This window comes from Frankliniella occidentalis, unplaced genomic scaffold (assembly GCF_000697945.3).
Source record: "Frankliniella occidentalis isolate FOCC.00 unplaced genomic scaffold, Focc_3.1 Scaffold34, whole genome shotgun sequence".
NCBI classification, from domain to species: Eukaryota; Metazoa; Arthropoda; class Insecta; order Thysanoptera; family Thripidae; genus Frankliniella; species Frankliniella occidentalis.
Window position 1 is genome coordinate 138,862 of NW_026267164.1, and position 16,028 is coordinate 154,889.

The 16,028-nt window shown below is 54.4% G+C and overlaps 2 protein-coding genes across 3 annotated transcripts in view; one reads left to right on the forward strand and one right to left on the reverse strand.

Annotated features, from left to right (window-relative positions):
* LOC113201957 (uncharacterized) lies at positions 1 to 10,868 on the forward strand. The gene is made up of 7 exons (XM_052266008.1): positions 1 to 196; positions 1,146 to 1,468; positions 1,541 to 1,781; positions 1,976 to 9,323; positions 9,410 to 9,543; positions 9,980 to 10,173; positions 10,757 to 10,868. The coding sequence occupies exons 1-7, from the start codon at positions 167 to 169 to the stop codon at positions 10,866 to 10,868; spliced, it is 8,382 nt and encodes a 2,793-aa protein (XP_052121968.1). The 5' UTR covers positions 1 to 166.
* The window catches only part of LOC113201914 (probable E3 ubiquitin-protein ligase HERC1), a 20,289-nt gene continuing 14,726 nt past the window's right edge, over positions 10,466 to 16,028 (reverse strand). For both annotated transcript variants that reach the window (XM_052266001.1, XM_052266000.1), the window contains exons 53-70: positions 15,764 to 15,994; positions 15,547 to 15,692; positions 15,146 to 15,458; positions 14,936 to 15,052; positions 14,659 to 14,832; positions 14,367 to 14,558; positions 14,097 to 14,278; positions 13,714 to 13,992; positions 13,438 to 13,596; positions 13,142 to 13,336; positions 12,823 to 13,050; positions 12,479 to 12,739; positions 12,200 to 12,407; positions 11,923 to 12,116; positions 11,691 to 11,843; positions 11,459 to 11,592; positions 11,226 to 11,379; positions 10,466 to 11,133 (exon numbers count right to left, since the gene is read on the reverse strand). In XM_052266001.1, coding sequence (XP_052121961.1) covers positions 10,930 to 11,133; positions 11,226 to 11,379; positions 11,459 to 11,592; positions 11,691 to 11,843; positions 11,923 to 12,116; positions 12,200 to 12,407; positions 12,479 to 12,739; positions 12,823 to 13,050; positions 13,142 to 13,336; positions 13,438 to 13,596; positions 13,714 to 13,992; positions 14,097 to 14,278; positions 14,367 to 14,558; positions 14,659 to 14,832; positions 14,936 to 15,052; positions 15,146 to 15,458; positions 15,547 to 15,692; positions 15,764 to 15,994 — 3,524 coding nt within the window. In that variant the 3' untranslated portion in view covers positions 10,466 to 10,929. The remainder of the gene's footprint in view (positions 11,134 to 11,225; positions 11,380 to 11,458; positions 11,593 to 11,690; positions 11,844 to 11,922; positions 12,117 to 12,199; positions 12,408 to 12,478; positions 12,740 to 12,822; positions 13,051 to 13,141; positions 13,337 to 13,437; positions 13,597 to 13,713; positions 13,993 to 14,096; positions 14,279 to 14,366; positions 14,559 to 14,658; positions 14,833 to 14,935; positions 15,053 to 15,145; positions 15,459 to 15,546; positions 15,693 to 15,763; positions 15,995 to 16,028) is intronic.

Here is a 16,028-nt window from a genome sequence, read left to right on the forward strand (position 1 = left end):
GGGCGCCGTGCTGCTGACGCGCGCGCCGCGGGGCCGCGACGCCGTGGGCGCCGTGTGGTCGGACGGCGGCCTCCTCTGCGTCCTGGTGCAGCGGACCACCAGCGCGCGCTGCCCGCACCCCCGCCACCCCAACGGCCACGTGGCCGCGCTCAAGCACGGCTTCAGGATGGTCAAGACGCACCTCGGCGTCCCTGCGGTGAGTGAAACCCGAGTCCAAAATGATTTTCCCCCGACAGCGAAAGGTATAGCTCTCCCCGCAGCCGATAGCCGATACAGGTCTGGCCTCGCGTGCTCGGGCGCCGCACTTCATCAGCTCCAGTAGCGTGAGGATGCTGGGGCTGCCGGAGCAGTTTCGTCCCAGGAATCAGGCTCAATGAGTGGTTAGGGCCGCAGGGCGCAGCGGCGCCCTTCTTTTGCACTCCCCCGATACCCAGGAAGCACACCGCCACGCCACGCCACGCCCCGACCTGCGGGGCCTCGCGATCTCGCCGCAGCGCATCGTGCCACACCGCAGAGCTTCGGGGCGGGGCCGGCCGCGTCCAAAACAACCCCCGCCCTCCTCGCTCCTGCAGCCGCCACACGGCACTCGGGCGCGGGGGAGGGAGAGGGAATGGGGCCTTCGGACGCAGCCCGGCGACTGCAGAAAACCCTGCAGCAGCATCGGAATTATACGAGGTGGGCCAAAGGGGTCCCGGGGAGGAGGGCGGTACAAGGAGCTCGGCGGAGCGGGTGGGCGGGGGTCGGGTTGTCCCCCGGGGCCCCGGCCACCCTGGCCAGGGCACGTCGGCCCCCTCCGCCCTATCCTCCCATCCAGCTCCTGCTCCTCCCGCCGCCTCCCCTGATAATCTCAAGCAAACCAATTCGTTTCTTTGCTTTATAGGAGGCGCGCACAGCGCCGCCGCGCTTTGGGCTCACAGTCCGGCCCGGGGCGCGCGGCGCGGTGCTGGCTCCGGCTGGGGCCGCCTCTCCTCCCAAGGACGCGCTACGCCTCGCAATCTTGGGGTGGCTCAGTTATTTGCAAACGTATAAATTTACTTGTGTACAGCGTTCTGCTCGACCAAAGCGGGAGGCCGTGCCCGTGGAGGCAGTTTTCCCTCCCCCGTCCCTTTCTGCTCTTACTTTTTTGCTCTCTGCTTCCGCCGCAGGGCATCTCGGACGAGGAGCTGGAGGCGGGCACGCTGACGACGCGCATGGAGCGGCGCCTGGTGCGCTACCTGTGCGCCGTGCGCCGGGCCGTCACGCGCCGGGAGCGCCGGCAGCGCGACCCCGCGCTCCAGGGCGCCGAGGAGAGCTCCACGACCAGCGGCTCCACCGACTCGTCGGCCTCCGTGTCCGGGTCTGTGTCGGGCGACCAGGTGGGGCCGGCGGCGCGCAGGCTCGCGGCCCACGCCACTCGCTGCGTGGCGAGGGGTGTGGGCCTCTTCATGGCCACCCGCGGCCGGCCCGCCATCTTCTACGTGTACGTCAGGTGGGTACACGTGTCGTCCATGGGTGGAGCACGGAGAGTTCGTTCGTGCTATTGCTACGCTTCTCACGCCAGGACCATCGCCGTGGCCGACCTGCGGGTGGAGGTGTTTGGGCCCGCCGGGTCGCACGGCTGCTCGGGGAATCCTCCGGCGCTCGCAGATCACCAGGCCGCCAGCGACACCTTCATCCTGGTCGTCTTCCTCGTCAGCATCAACAAGGTGGAGGTCAGATACACGCCGCGGCTCGCGGGGCCGCATCACGTGCACGTCAGCCTGGGAGGCAGCGCCGTTGTCGGCTCCCCTTTCCACGTGCTGGTGAGGACCACTAGTCTGAGTGCCATGGTGCTATAGTTATATCCAGTTAAGAGAGTCGAGTCACGCGCCCGTGCTTCCCTACCAAGAGCTGGGCACCGAACGATCGGGACCTGAGCGCAGCGCGCCCGAAACCTGTTTTTCTCTCAACTGGATACCACATATGAGTGCTCCTTTTCACTGCTGTTCGTTTTCAGGTGGCCGAACAGGACACGCCACCTCCGGCTGCGGTCGAGGAGGGCGAGCGGGATGAGGATGTTCCGGGGGGACTGAAGGCGGCGAGCTCCCCGCGGAGGCCTCACCGCTCACCCCGCCGCCGTCGCGTCAAGGTGGTGTACCGCATCGTGGATTTCGTGACGGAGAAGATGCTCCTGACGGAGGACGGGCGGCTAGAGAGGCTGCCGGACGCCATCGTGACGCACTCCACGACGCCCCCACGCGTGTACGTCCACTACCACGCGACCGCGGTGGCGGGCGGCGCGGCGACGCCCAAGGGCCGCGTCTCCAAGAGGGTCCTGCCGCGGGGCCAGCGACCCGCTGTGGCGGCGGCGCGGCACCGGGCGCGTCCACCGCCCACGGCCTCCGAGGACTCCAGCTCGGAGCAGGACGAGGAGGACTCCAAGCCGCCGCAGCCAGCCCAGGCCAACGGGACCAGCGAGTCGCGCTGCCTGCGCATCCTCCGCACCTGCGCGCTCATCCTTCAGCACTTCCCCAAGACCCGCAGCTTGCACATCATGCGCACGGCGGACGACATCGTGAGCGGCGGGGCGCACCTGCGCAGGCCACCGCCCCTCAAGATTGTCCACCCGGAGGACGACGACGACGACCTTGACGGGCTGACGGAGGCGGCCGACCTCGCTCCCAGTGTGGCCGACACGGACGCGAGCATGGACGACGACAGCGGCACGCATGTCGAGGCGCTGTCGGCCTGCTACTTGGACTCGTCGCGACCCGGGAGCAGCCTGAGCGTTGAGGAGGTCGTCGTGACCGCGACCAGGACCCTGGTGTTCGGCCTGGTGCCCGAGGTGACGAGGCTCCTCAACGACGCGGCGCTGCACCCACACGACGAGGCAGTCGCACAACCGGGCGACGCGCAGTACGGCGACGAGCAGGCGGCCGAAGAACAGGCGGCCGACAAGGAGGTGGCCGACATCACGGGTGTCATCGACGGGGACATGTCAGATTGCGAGGGACCCGATATTCCCTGGCCGCCCGATACCACGAGCCGCATGCAGGAAGAGGCTACCGTGACGCCGGCGGACTGTGAACGACTCGACAAGACTCCTAGAAGTTCCGAAAATAGCGTTTCTGCTTTGTCTCCTGGATCCGCCACTGAATCACTGAGTAACAGCCGACCACCTGAAGTGGAAATGATTGAACACGTTCCAACCATGTCAAAACCTGATGCTGCTCCTGAACAAGGAACATCTACAACGAAAATTGCCAGTGACACCTTAGAAAACGTTGTGAAGGAGCACACCGAAGTGCAAGCAACTTCAATGAACATTACGATTTCACACGCTGGCTGCAATAGCGAAGCAGGCGTTGCGGGGCCGAAAGTAGAATCACAAGCTGAATCCCTCGACGAAGGTAGTGTTCACGTTTTGAGTGTTGGGACAAATTATGTGCCTCCCGTGAACACTGCAAGTGTCGAACCACCTCTTGGAAACGTGAAAGCAGGAAACGTTGGCGACACGCGAGCGGGAGGTGAGGTGGCGCTGATAGCGCCGGAGAGCGCAGAGGTGTCTACAAAAGCGAAGGAGAACCCCCTCAGCAGTCCGCAGAGTAGTCCAAGAGCACGGCCAATGCCTGACGTGACTGTACCGACGGCCCAGGACCCTGACGCACAAGGTGTCGAGACGGAGGCCGACGACCAGTTCAAGTCGTGGCCGTCGAACACGGCGTTCGGGGAGCCCGAGCTTGGGTCGGTGGTGGACTTCGAGCCCGTGATCGCGGCCCCGAGTCTGGACGAGGCGCTGCGCCAGCTCGACATGAGCATCCAGAAGGCGAGGAACGGACACCCGCCAGGCAGCCAGGCCGACGTGCTCTGTGAGCTGGACGGGCTCACCTTCAGGCTGCAGGACTCGGGCGCCGGCGCGGACATTTGGGCGGAGGGCGCGGCCGCCGACATCGAGGACCTGATGGGACTCATGGCGCCACAGCCGGAAGTCAGGCCGCCGCCGAGGCCAGAGTCACCCCGCCCGCCCCTGTGCAGCTGGATGTCCATCATAAGGGAGGAGGGGGAGGAGGACGCGGGTCAGCGCGACGTGGCCGTCATGAAGGACACCATCGCACAGGAGGTCTCGGGAGAAAGTGATAAGCAGGATGGAGAGGAAAGTGTGGAGAGGACGCTGCAAGGCACCATCATCATGTCGCCCGCCGTACCAGTGGAGGTTGTGGGGCAGCTGCTCAGAAGGGAGAGTGGAGAGATGGCAGTTCAATCCGTAGGCTCGGAGACCGTCTCAGTAGAGGTCGTGGGACAGGATGCTGAGGAGACTGGAGTAGAGGGGGAGGAGGTGGAAGTGCAAAGCGTCATACCGGACACGACCCCAAAGGAGGTCGTAGCACAGGATTCTAAACAAATCGAATGTGGTGAGGCGAGGTCGGTGCAAAGCGTCATATCGGGCACCGCTTCGGTTGAGTTTGCGACACAGGTTGCTGGGCAAGTCGGAGGAAGGGATGAGGGAGTAATAGTGCAACCTTTCATCTCGGACACCGCATCAGTGGAGATCGTAGGACAGAGTGCTGAGCAAAACGGAAGAGAGAATGAGAAGTTGGCAGGGCAACTCGTAATTTCTGACACCACCTCAGTGGAGGTCGTGGGACAGAGTGCTGAGGAGATCAGAACAGAGGGTGAAGGGGTGTCGGAGCAAAGCATCATATCGGTCACGACCCCAATGGAGGCTGTGGGGCAGGGTGCTGAACAGGCCGAAGGAGATGGTGAGGGCGTGAGGGTGCAAAGCGTCATATCGGACACAACCCCAGTGGAGGTAGCTGGACAGGCTGATGATGAGATCAGAAGAGAGGGTGAAGGGGTGACGGAGCAAAGCATCATATCGGTCACTACCCCAGTGGATGTCGTGGGACAGGGTGCTGAGGAGATCAGAAGAGAGGGTGAAGGGGTGACGGAGCAAAGAATCATATCGGTCGTGGGGCAGGGTGCTGAACAGGCCGAAGGAGATGGTGAGGGCGTGAGGGTGCAAAGCGTCATATCGGACACCACCTCAGTGGAGGTCGCGGTACAAGATCCAAAACAGATCGGAGGAGAGGGTGAGGAGGGGTCGGAGGTACTGGACATCTCGCCCAACACCAGTGCGAAAGTAACTGGGCAGACTGCTGAGCAGGCTGGAGAGAAAAGTGGGTATCTGTCGGAGCAAAGGGTTATCTCGGACACTACCTCGATGGAGGTCACGAACTCGTGTGCTGAAGCCCCCGCCGAGGAGGCGGAGCAGAGGGTGTCCGAGCAGAGCAAGGAAGCCGTCGGGGCCGACACCACGTCGTTGGAGGTGACGGACCAGGCAGCTGAGCGTCCCAAGAAGCCGGCTGATGTGCAGCCTGAGCAATCCATCTCCGTCGATAGATCAGACCAAAGTGCTGAGGCCACCGCACAGCAGAATGCTGCGGGGTCCGCCACTGAAGATCAGGTAGCAGCAACGGATAACGAAGAGATTGAGAAACACCAACTTACAGCCCTTGTGGAGACCCGGGTGGAAAACAACGTCCGTGGGGAGGAGAAGGATATGGAGGACACTGTCCCACGTGGAGAGGCTACAACTGAGGAGTCGGACATGATGAGCAACAATACGGAGCTTACAGAAAAGTCAGTGCAAAGGGCACAGGTAGTTAATGAAAAAGGGTCGTGTGAAGGCGTCGACCAATCCGCTGACGTAGAGGCACATTCAGCAAACGAGACACTCCAACAGGGAACCCCTGATTTGAATATCCAGGATGAAGATGTGGTAGCCCCAGAGGTAAACATCGGCCTAAAGGAACCCACAGAAAATCACTTCGCCTCAGAGAAAACCACGGGCATCGACGTGGAAAATTTAGAAGGGACGGCCTGCTTAAAAGAAACGACCAGCCCACAAATCGGATCAGTACAGGAAAACATTGACCCAATAGGAGTCATTAGCCTACAGATTGAGCATACAGAACCTACAGCCCCAAAGGAGCAAAATGTCCCTGAAGCTGATCCTTCAGGAGTAAGAGGCCCAGAGGAGAATTATTCTAGCCCGAACGTCGAGCTAGAAGAAGAGCCAGTCCAATCGGAGCCCGCAGAGGAGCGCGCAGAGCTACAGGAAGCCTCACCTCTTCTAGAAGCAACAGCACAAGAGGGAGAACCCGGTGAAAATGACACCCCGTCCACAAGTAAGGCCACATCGGTTAAGTCAACGCCGATAAGTGCCTCTCCTGAAATAGCAACTGTCCATCTGACAGGAAGCTCGCCAAAATCACAAAAAATCGTCCTTGGCTTTACGGACGAGCAGGTGAAAGCAGCGAAAGATGAAATTTCTACAGGAGTGGTCGCTTCCCTACCATCTGAGCAACGGCCGCCCCACGTCCAAGATGTGGCTCTAGAGGTGACAAAGACTGCCGAGGAGGTAGTGGTTTCGTACAATCAAGAAGAGAGCAAGGTCAGTGAGGCGCCGGCTGATTCGATTGCTGAGCCCCAAGAAACACGAGAGGCTCCGTGCCCAGTCGTACAGCCGCGCAGGAGGTCCAAGGTGCGGGACATGGTTGCGGCGATCGAGGCCAGCTCCGGGGAGAAGGAGGGCCCGCAGGTCGAAAGCCACCCCAGACCCTCACGCCTGACGACGCGCCAAGTAGAGCCCCTTCCACATCCTGAGACGAGAAAACCTGACCCTCGTGTCGAACTCCAGACGCAGACGACGGATTCGGTGGAGTCGCATGCAGGAAACAAATCAAGTGTGTCAGTAAAGTTGGCGCAAGGGTGCCAGGGGGCGCCCCTCAGCCAGTCCCACGCAGAGTCTTGCAGCGAGTCTCACAATGAGCCCCTCGACGAATCCCTGCCCGAGTCCCACTCCAAACCCGCCACCGAATCCCACGCCGAGCCGCTCATCGAGTTCAACGAAGAACCAATCACCAAGCCCCACGACGAGTCCCTCCCAGAATCGAACGCCGGGTACCACACCGAACCTCCGGCCGAGTCCAACGAAGAACCCATTAGCAAGTCCTACGACGAGTCCCTCCCAGAACCGAACGCCGAGTACCACACCGAACCTCTGGCCGAGTCCAACGAAGAACCCATTAGCAAGTCCTACGACGAGTCACTTCCAGAATCGAACGCCGAGTACCACACCGAACCTCTCGCCGAGTCCAACGAAGAACCCATCACCAAGCCCCTCGCCGAGTCCCCCGCCGAGCCTTTCGCCGAACACCCAGCGCTGCCCCTCCCCCTGCCCAGGTCCACGGCCCTCGTCATGAATATTGAGAAGCAGCGGGCCGCAAACAACGCCGCCAAGACATCGGGGGGCGATATCGGGCCAGAACAACGTGACGGGAAATCGCTTTCTGAAAGCCAGGAAATTGAAAGTATTCGCGAAAATGGTTCGACGGTGGCCGTTGACAATGTGACAGCAGAAACCAATCCGGAGCCGGCCGAGCAGGCCAGCGCCGAGGACTCGGCTGCCCTCCTGCTGGACTCACTGCCACTGCTCTCCCCGGACAGTGAGAAGGAGATCGAGCGCCAGTTCGAATCGCTGATGAAGACCCAGTGCCAGCCCGTGGAGCCCGTAGAGGCCGAGTTCAACTCACTGGTGCGCGAGCCCACCATTAGCAAGCAGCCCCACGCCCGCTCCTACCCGGCGACGAAGTTCTTTAAGTATTTGGAGGAGAGTCAGGACTCGGTCGACGAGCCCAGCTTTCTGGGTAACTGTGACCAGGTTGACGGCAGCAAAGCACTAACTGAAGCGCTGCAGTCGTTGGTGGAGGACTTGGCAAAACCCCCCATTCAGGAGAACACCCCGGTGGTCGTGGCAGAGGCTGCAGTCGCGGCCGGGCGCACGGAGAAGGAGGACGAGGGGAGCCCCGACGAGAACAGTGTGGCTGAGTTCGGGGCCATGGGTGCGCTCCAGGTGCGCCTAGGGGAGGGAGTCAGCGAGGACGCGGTTGGTCACCTCGCCGACATCGCCGATGCCCTGGAGAACACTATCGAGGGCATTGAGGTGGGCCAACTCGGCCAGCAGGGCAAGGCGCAAAATAGAGAGCGGAGGAAGGAAGAGGAGGAGAGCCTGTTGGAGCTGTGCGACAAGCTCCTCCTCATCGCTGGCCAGGGCCAGCACCACCTCTCACCAGCCACGACGGGACTCCCCGGGCCCTGCGACTCCCTGTACACCGCCGTGCCCACCATTGAGCCCGACGACGATATCCTCATTGTCACGCAGTCGGGCTCGGACACCACCATCCGCATGATCGCCACTCCACCGCTGTCTCCAAGGCCGGGCCCGACCACCACCTCCGCAGACTCGGGCTCCTCCACCTACAGGCCGCCCGTGCCCCCGAAGCCCCCAGTCAGGTCACCCCGGCGAAAACACCTTTCCCCGTCCTCCCCCAGCATTGCAGGGCCGGGTCCGGGGCCGGAGCCAGAACCTGGGCCAGGACCGGAGCCAGAGCCAAGGCCCTCCCCGACGAGTCAGGGGGACGCCGAGCCCGTCGACCGGAAGCACCCGCTGTACCGCTCGCTGGAGGACGTCAGCGAGACCAAGCAGCTCTCCCTATCAGCCCCGGCGGAAAGCGACCTCGGTGACCTAGACTCGCTCATCTCCGAGGCGGGCTTCCCGCTCAGCATGCGCGTCACGCACCGGAAGCTCTTCTGGGACAAGCAGCTCCAGCGCAACACGGAGGGGGAAGGCGTCGCCCACGCTCCCCACGCCGCCCCCGCCAAGGGGAGGGGCATAACCTCCGACAGACCCGCGCCCGCACCAGCGGCCTCGTCCGCGGTGCACACGGTGGTGCTGACGTCGACTCCACCGCGGCAGGCTGAGCCGGAGAGGCAAGGCCCTCCGACCCCCCCACCCAAGCCCACCCCAAGGAAGCACAGGGTCGCCCTGGCCCCGTCCCCACCCGAAGACTTCACGGCAGGCTCCAGCAGCAGACTCCAGGTGCTACGCAAGGCGCGGACGCGCACCGGGGCGTGCGAGGCGGAGGCGCTCCCGGCGGCCGGCATCGTCAAGTCCGGCAGGCGGTTCTTCGAGAGCACGGCGCAGCAGCAGAAGGTATCGGCGAGAACGCCATGTTGTGCCGCGGAGGTCGTGGACCCTGTCACCAGGATTAGGAGGGAGATCGAGGCCCTGGAGAGGCGGACTCAGCAGGTGCACCAGGCGCAAAAGCGACAGCAGAGCGCTTTCAATGTCCCAAAGAAGCGCGCGCCGCCGCCACCACCGCCTGTCGCAACCTCGACCACGGCCACGGCGTTCTCGGCCTCGGTTAGGGCGAGTGGAACTTCCGCGCCAGGGGGAGGTCCCGGCAGCCGACATATTGACACAGGCAGCACCGCGATGCGAACCAGCAAAACTTCGAACCGAGGTAAAGGAAGTTGGGGGCGCAAGTTCAAAAAATGCTTCTCTTAAAAGGGCTCGTTTGAGACCGGTGTTTATCTTCTTTAAATGTAGCCTTGCCGACAGTCGAGCTTGAGCAGGACATTGGTGCGATCGACTGTGCCGTCGGAGCAAGTTCCACGCTCTTGGAGCGGAGGGAACGTTTCGAGCGCGCTAAAACCTACTTCAAGAAACTGGAGGATCCTAAGGCAGGAACCTGTTTTAACAAAATTGGATAATATCCCCTCCCCACAGTTCAGTGTCTTATTGTTTTTTTATTAAACATATAATAACATATCGAACGTTTTTACATCATCAGGGCGCCAAGCCACTTGTGTGCCGGAGCGCTTTAGAGTCCGCGGCCGTGACGCCGACGAGGCCGCGGGCGCGCCTTGTGAGCGCCTATGAAGCGCTGCCCCTGGAGGTGCACTCCGCCCCGGCCTCGGACACCGACACGGCCAGCCGGCGGCGGGGGCAGCCGGACGACGACAGCGATCGCTGGAGAGGCGGCAGCGAGCGCGTCGCCAAGGTCGCGGACAGGTTCCACGTCAAGGACGTCTTTCAGGTTCGTGAGCCGCGTGTTCGGCTGTGTCCCCGCGGGCCGCGTGTTGGACATGCCCGCTCACGTCGTTTGTCCTCGCACAGGACGTCCTCGGCGAGGGGAGGACGACGATCAGCCTCAAGGGCACGCCGCACCGCAAGGCCGTCCTAGCCGCCCTCAGCTCCATGGACTCCCCCGGCGAGGCCACGTCCCCCTACGACAGCGTGGCGGACGGCGACGGCACGCTGCTCCGCAAGTCGTTCGAAGACCTGGACGCGGACGAGGACGGGGGGCCGCCGTCCTACTCGCCGCCACCCCCTCCCGGACAGGCGCTGCCGGCCCTGCCGGCCCTGCCCCGTGACTACCACAAGGAGTACCCCTATCTGTCGACGACACCCATCACCGCCTATCGACCCAGGTCTGGGGAACCTGCACGACTGCATCTCATCCCCCGAAAGGACTTGCTGGACATGGATCTGTGATTAGATAGTTTAAAAATTTTAATAACTCGTGATTCAACCATAATAGCAAAATAAAGAATTTCCAATTTAATTTTAAAAGAATGTGTGTAGAAAATTAAGCAGTGATAGTTGACATGGAAAACATCAGACTTTTAATTCCAATCTTTACAACCTGTTTGCAGAGTACATAATACATGCTCAATGCACCAACATAACACGATGACAAGTATCATTACTTGACAAGGACCTTGTGAGAATCAAGGACACAAGAAATACATCACAAAATATTTGTTGAGTAGCCTAATACAAAATAAAATTAATCAAAACAAAACAGGAACATTTCATAAGTTAAACTTTGTCACTTTGTTAGTATTATTTACTGGTTGCCAGTAACATCTAACCAATTATATTTAAAAAAAGGAATAACAATGATCACAATTTTCTAGAACACTGGTACAAATTTTTGATACCCTGTATCCTAAATACTAAATGGCCCACTAATTCTGCAATTGGACCCAAGGTCATACATTAAAATATAGGTGTTGAGTATGTAACAAAGTACAGTATGGAAGTCACAAGCAAAATTGTTACCTTCAGTACTCATCACCAGAAAGATGTCCAACATCAGCATTTCTTGCTAGCATGTAGTTATCCATATCGATTGAATGGCAGTTGTTGATAGCATACCGCAAGCGTTCAGCCATTACTTCTTGGCTTGAGTAAGGAGGAAGACGAAGTTGGAAGAAGCAGGTCTGAGCAGTTGGCAAACCGTCAGGTGCACGGTCCACTCGCATCACCTAGGGTATGTGAAAAAGTAAAACCATTTGTAATGACTAGGTTTCTGGCTTTAGGAATTTTCTTAGATTATAGTACACCTATCCTTTTTTACCTGGAACTGTTGAGAAAGATCAGATAAGTTGGCAGGAAGACGAGACCTCCCTGATACAAATCTCATAAACAGAACACGTTCATCGTCGGAAAAGCTTTCTAGGATGTTCCACAGCCATTGCACAAGAGTGTGGCTTTCATCAAGTTCTCGATATCTACAACAGATTTTAAGTCATATTTAGTTATGTCATAAATATTTTATCTATGCTGTATTGTTCATAGATGGTTACTCACCGAACAACTTTTTTGAGAAGTGGCACGGGAATGTAAGGCATACCACAAACTAATTGCTCCAAGTATTGCGATGTAACAAGAGAAAGTAGTGGTACTGGTATAATCCATGCCATACCTTCACGGACAGCTTCAATCTGCCAATGCAATTAAAGTGAGAAAAAAAAGATACAAAACTATAAAAATAAAACAAACACATGAACTGTCTTATTTTCAAATGGAATACTTATAGTACCTGTAAATCCATTTCATGAAGTCTGAAGTACACAGCTTGTTCGACATATCTGACACGATTTTGAAAATTAAGTGGAACACTTCGACCCCCTGGTACAATAGGCATCATGCGTCCTGTGCATGAAGTACCTTCAAAACACTCCAATGGAATAACCTGTGAAAGGAAAAGTAAAATATATATATCTAGAAGAATTAAACAGTAACAATAACAAAATTCTAATAAAGTAACTGACCTCATGAAAGTTTTGCTGGTTAACATCATTCAAATGAATATCTCTGATACCACGTAAACATTGAGCATAAAGGAGATCAGTTTCTTCCAAATCATCCATTGTTACTGGCTCATTTACAAGCAGCTTCCAGACCAAAGGAGCAAGAGGAATAGCTAAAGGCTTTTTGGTTCTGACAGCAACTCCAAGAAGGATACCTACAAAATATTAAACATGTATTATAGATTTGTAAAATGCAGAGCAAAAGTCAAAAAATCTCTTGTTACGCCATTAGACCAACCAAGAAACTTGAAAGCAGCTCGATATTGCATGGATGTCAGTTGGGGGTTCAATAAAAATCGGTCTCTATTGAATCCGACATCATTCACTGAGTTGGGTGTTTGAACTAAAAGAGGAACTCGACCTGATGTGAGCTCAACACACATTTCCGTAACTGTGTCATCAAACACTCCTCCAGCATCATCAGCACCCTCTCCAACTAATTTCACCTAAAAATTAAAATGTAAGAAGTTTTTGCTCTGAATAATTAGCAACAAACTGCTCTCAGTTTCTGTCTTACTTTCCACGCGCGGGACGGTAAGCGAAGTTCCGAGGGGCGCATTTTCACAACTTGTTCAGCCAATTGAGTAAATATTGGAGTGGGCCTCCGAGTTCTCACAGCCAGCCTTCTCACTGTAACTTGGGGTCCATAATTTCTACCCTGTACCATTGTTCTACCAATGCATCTCACTAAGGGTAAGGTGTACACCCTAGGAGCCAGGAGGGGGCGAAGTTCAGGGGCACAGAGGTAACGTAGGGGTGATCCCTGCCACCATCGTACCTAGGAAATACACATCAGCCCATGATTATTTTTTCTTCTTTTTAAGAAAGAGGACAAGTATAAATGTAGTAATGAATTAGTACCTTTGAACACAGAGGCAGCATGCGCCAGCACGCATACAGAGTGTCTGAAAACCTATGGAGCACCCTTAGTCTTGCTCGTATGGCAGCAATAGGAAAACTTTCCAAATGGCCATAGTGAGAGGGTATAACTGACGGTGTGCCCAAAGCAAGGGGGCTAGCCAGACCGGGTGTCCGCCTAGACAAAGGTGGTGATGTCCATGCAGCACTGTGAGTGCGACCAGTAGAAATCTGCAATGTATTGTAAGATTACATGGATTATAAGAAATAAAAAAATATTTCATTGAGCATATTTTGTCTAAGTCGGAAGAAAATGCGACACCTGTTTGATGCGTTTGCCACACAAAGCTCTAATAAGTTGAGGCTCCCTTCCAGGTGGGCGTAATGTGTGACCCATTCCGAGCTGACCATCATTGTTACTCCCCCAGCCCCACACATCTCCAGTAGATGTTAGGGCAAGAGCATGCTCTGAGCCTGCTGCTATTTCTTCAACAAAAACTTCTCTCAAGGCAGGAACCTGTTTTAACAAAATTGGATAATTTTGTTAAATATTAGATTAGATTAGATTTAAAATATTCAATCAATAAGAAAATTAAAGGCGAAGTTGAAGCACTTTACCTCCTGAGGTTTTGTATGACACCTTGCTCTCGTCTCGGGCTGGCCAATATGGTATTCAACTCCACAAGTAAAAACACGCCCATCATATGTTAAGAATACAGTGAAGTGGCTACCACAACACACTCTTTTGATGCCTATCCCACACATTCTTTCTACACGCTGTAAATAAGGTGAAACACTTATTAGTATTTGCACCGAATATTCAAGTTCCGAAACAACAAAGGCAATAAAAAGAAGAAAGACAAAATAACCAAGCATTCTCCTCAAAATATTTACCACTGGTATCATTCTGGTACAAGTATTTCCAAGACCTAGCTTTCCAAAATCTCCATCACCAAACGCCCATACTTCCATTCCATCTAGTGAGACACACACAGTGTGATTCAAGCCACAAGCAACTTGTCCCACAATTACACCCTGAAGAGCTGCAACTCGTTCTGGGAGTTTTTTGTTAGCAGTAGAACCATGGCCAAGTCTTCCATAATCACCATTTCCAAATGTGAACAATTTGCCATCAATGGTCACAACAGCACTATGCTTGTAGCCACATGCAGCCTATAAAAGAGTATTTAAATTTGGATTAAAATTAAAAAGGTAAAATGATCAATACTATTTAGAAAAATTTTAGTTTTGACAGTCAAAAAAGACAGAATGCTGACCTGTACAACCTCCTCTCCCTGAAGAGCTTCAATTTGCCTCGGACGCCGCTGACGGTCACTATTGCCATGTCCCAATTTGCCATAGTCACCATCCCCCCATGAGAACACCTCACCACTCTCTGCGATAGCGAGACTATGTCCATCTGAGCCACAGGATGTAGCTAAGCCAGTGATGACGTATCCTGTTGAAGAATAAGAGATAATTACAAAGACAATTACAATCTATCGGTACAAGGAACAAAAAATATGAAGTACTAGAAGGATATGGACCTTGTAGAGAAGATATAACACTGAGGGTATGAAGATCATCAGAGTTGCCCTGTCCAAGTCGGCCATAAGTCCCTTCTCCACAAGCTAACACAGTACCATTAGCTTGAATGACAAAAGTGCAGTTTTGCCCACAAATTATTTGCTGTGCCGCTGAAAATGACTCAGTTAGGATAGGTGATGTTGTATTGCGTCCTAGAATATCATCCATAGAAAATTGTTATTAATTGCCTGTATTACAAAAAAAAAAACTAAAGTAAAACAGTAGTACATCATTAATCTCATCTATACAAACCAATTTCAGCACTGGCGTCTCCCAGTTGCCCCTGCCTTCCACTACCCCACATGTAAGCTTCACAGTGTCCACCAACTTGCCAATCTGTTGGTTGCTGAATAAACCATGTCATCATTTGACAATCCGCTTTCAGGCTCCAAGCACTGTTGGCCAGTGCTCTAGATCCTTCCTCATCTGCAAGACAGAAAAATTCATAGTAGGAATATGTTTAAAATTTTCTGCTCAGAAAAATATTTATCTACCAAGGTTGTACCAATGTACCATACTTTGTACATACCATCCAGCATGTCCTTGTTTGCAGCGACAAAAGCAAGAGGCAGTTGACCGCGAGTTACTAGTGACTCTGCAGTGCTACATGCCATACTGAAAACATGCAGCCACTGCCAATCAGACACTATAAAAATATAGGGGCAAAATAATTAGTTCTGTCTTGAGGAAAGAAAAGAATACATAGGTACATTACATGCAAGTGAAGTTAGTTTCTTACCAAGAGTTTCATGTTCCCCTATATTAGGAGGAGCAGGTTTGTAGCAGAGAACCTTATCTAGTTGAAGCACTAAGGCCAAAGCAATCAGACATTTCAGGTGATCACTGTGAAGCAATTGTTCCCCACAAGCCACAAATGGCCGTTCATAGAGGTACTGCTGGGATAAAATGTGAGGCAAAAATCTCAACAGAGCACGTAGACATGGCGCTGTGTGTAGGCCCCCAAGACCTCGCTTTAGAAGTGAACTGCGTCCTGTGGCCAGAGCATGATCAGGTAAAAATTGCTCCATGGAATACTGCAAGACAACAACATCCTGGAAGCACGAAAATAATATTTATCACAGCACACAAACGCATATACTATATATAATTGCGTGAATGAAAAGGAAATATTCCACATACTTTTGATCGCAATAGACATGCTGCAAGACCACACTTCCCAGTCCAGCAGAGACTTTGAACACCACCTGCTCCAGTATAGGTTTGTAATAAGCTCCCATCTTGCAAAGACCAAATGTTTATTACCCCTGTTGGACCTTTGCCACAACCTGTACCAAAAAGTTATTATTATTTTATTTATTTTTATTTTTAGTATAATTCTTCTCTTTGAGATATTTACCTGAGGCTAAAAGTAAACCATCCTTGTGAATAGTTAGAGCAGTAATTGGGCTATAAAGATGTCCTTGAAGGCTGAAAACAAGTTTCAGAGGCTTTTCTTTCCTTGGACTGCTCTTCTCAGGGGTATCATGCCCATCATAAATTTCTTCTCCAAGGCGAGGATTCAACACCCAAACATTAATTATTCCATAAGACATTCCAACACACAACAAAAGTGGATTTGTGCCTTTGCCTGTTAATTAAAAGTTCTTTTATTTATTTGGACA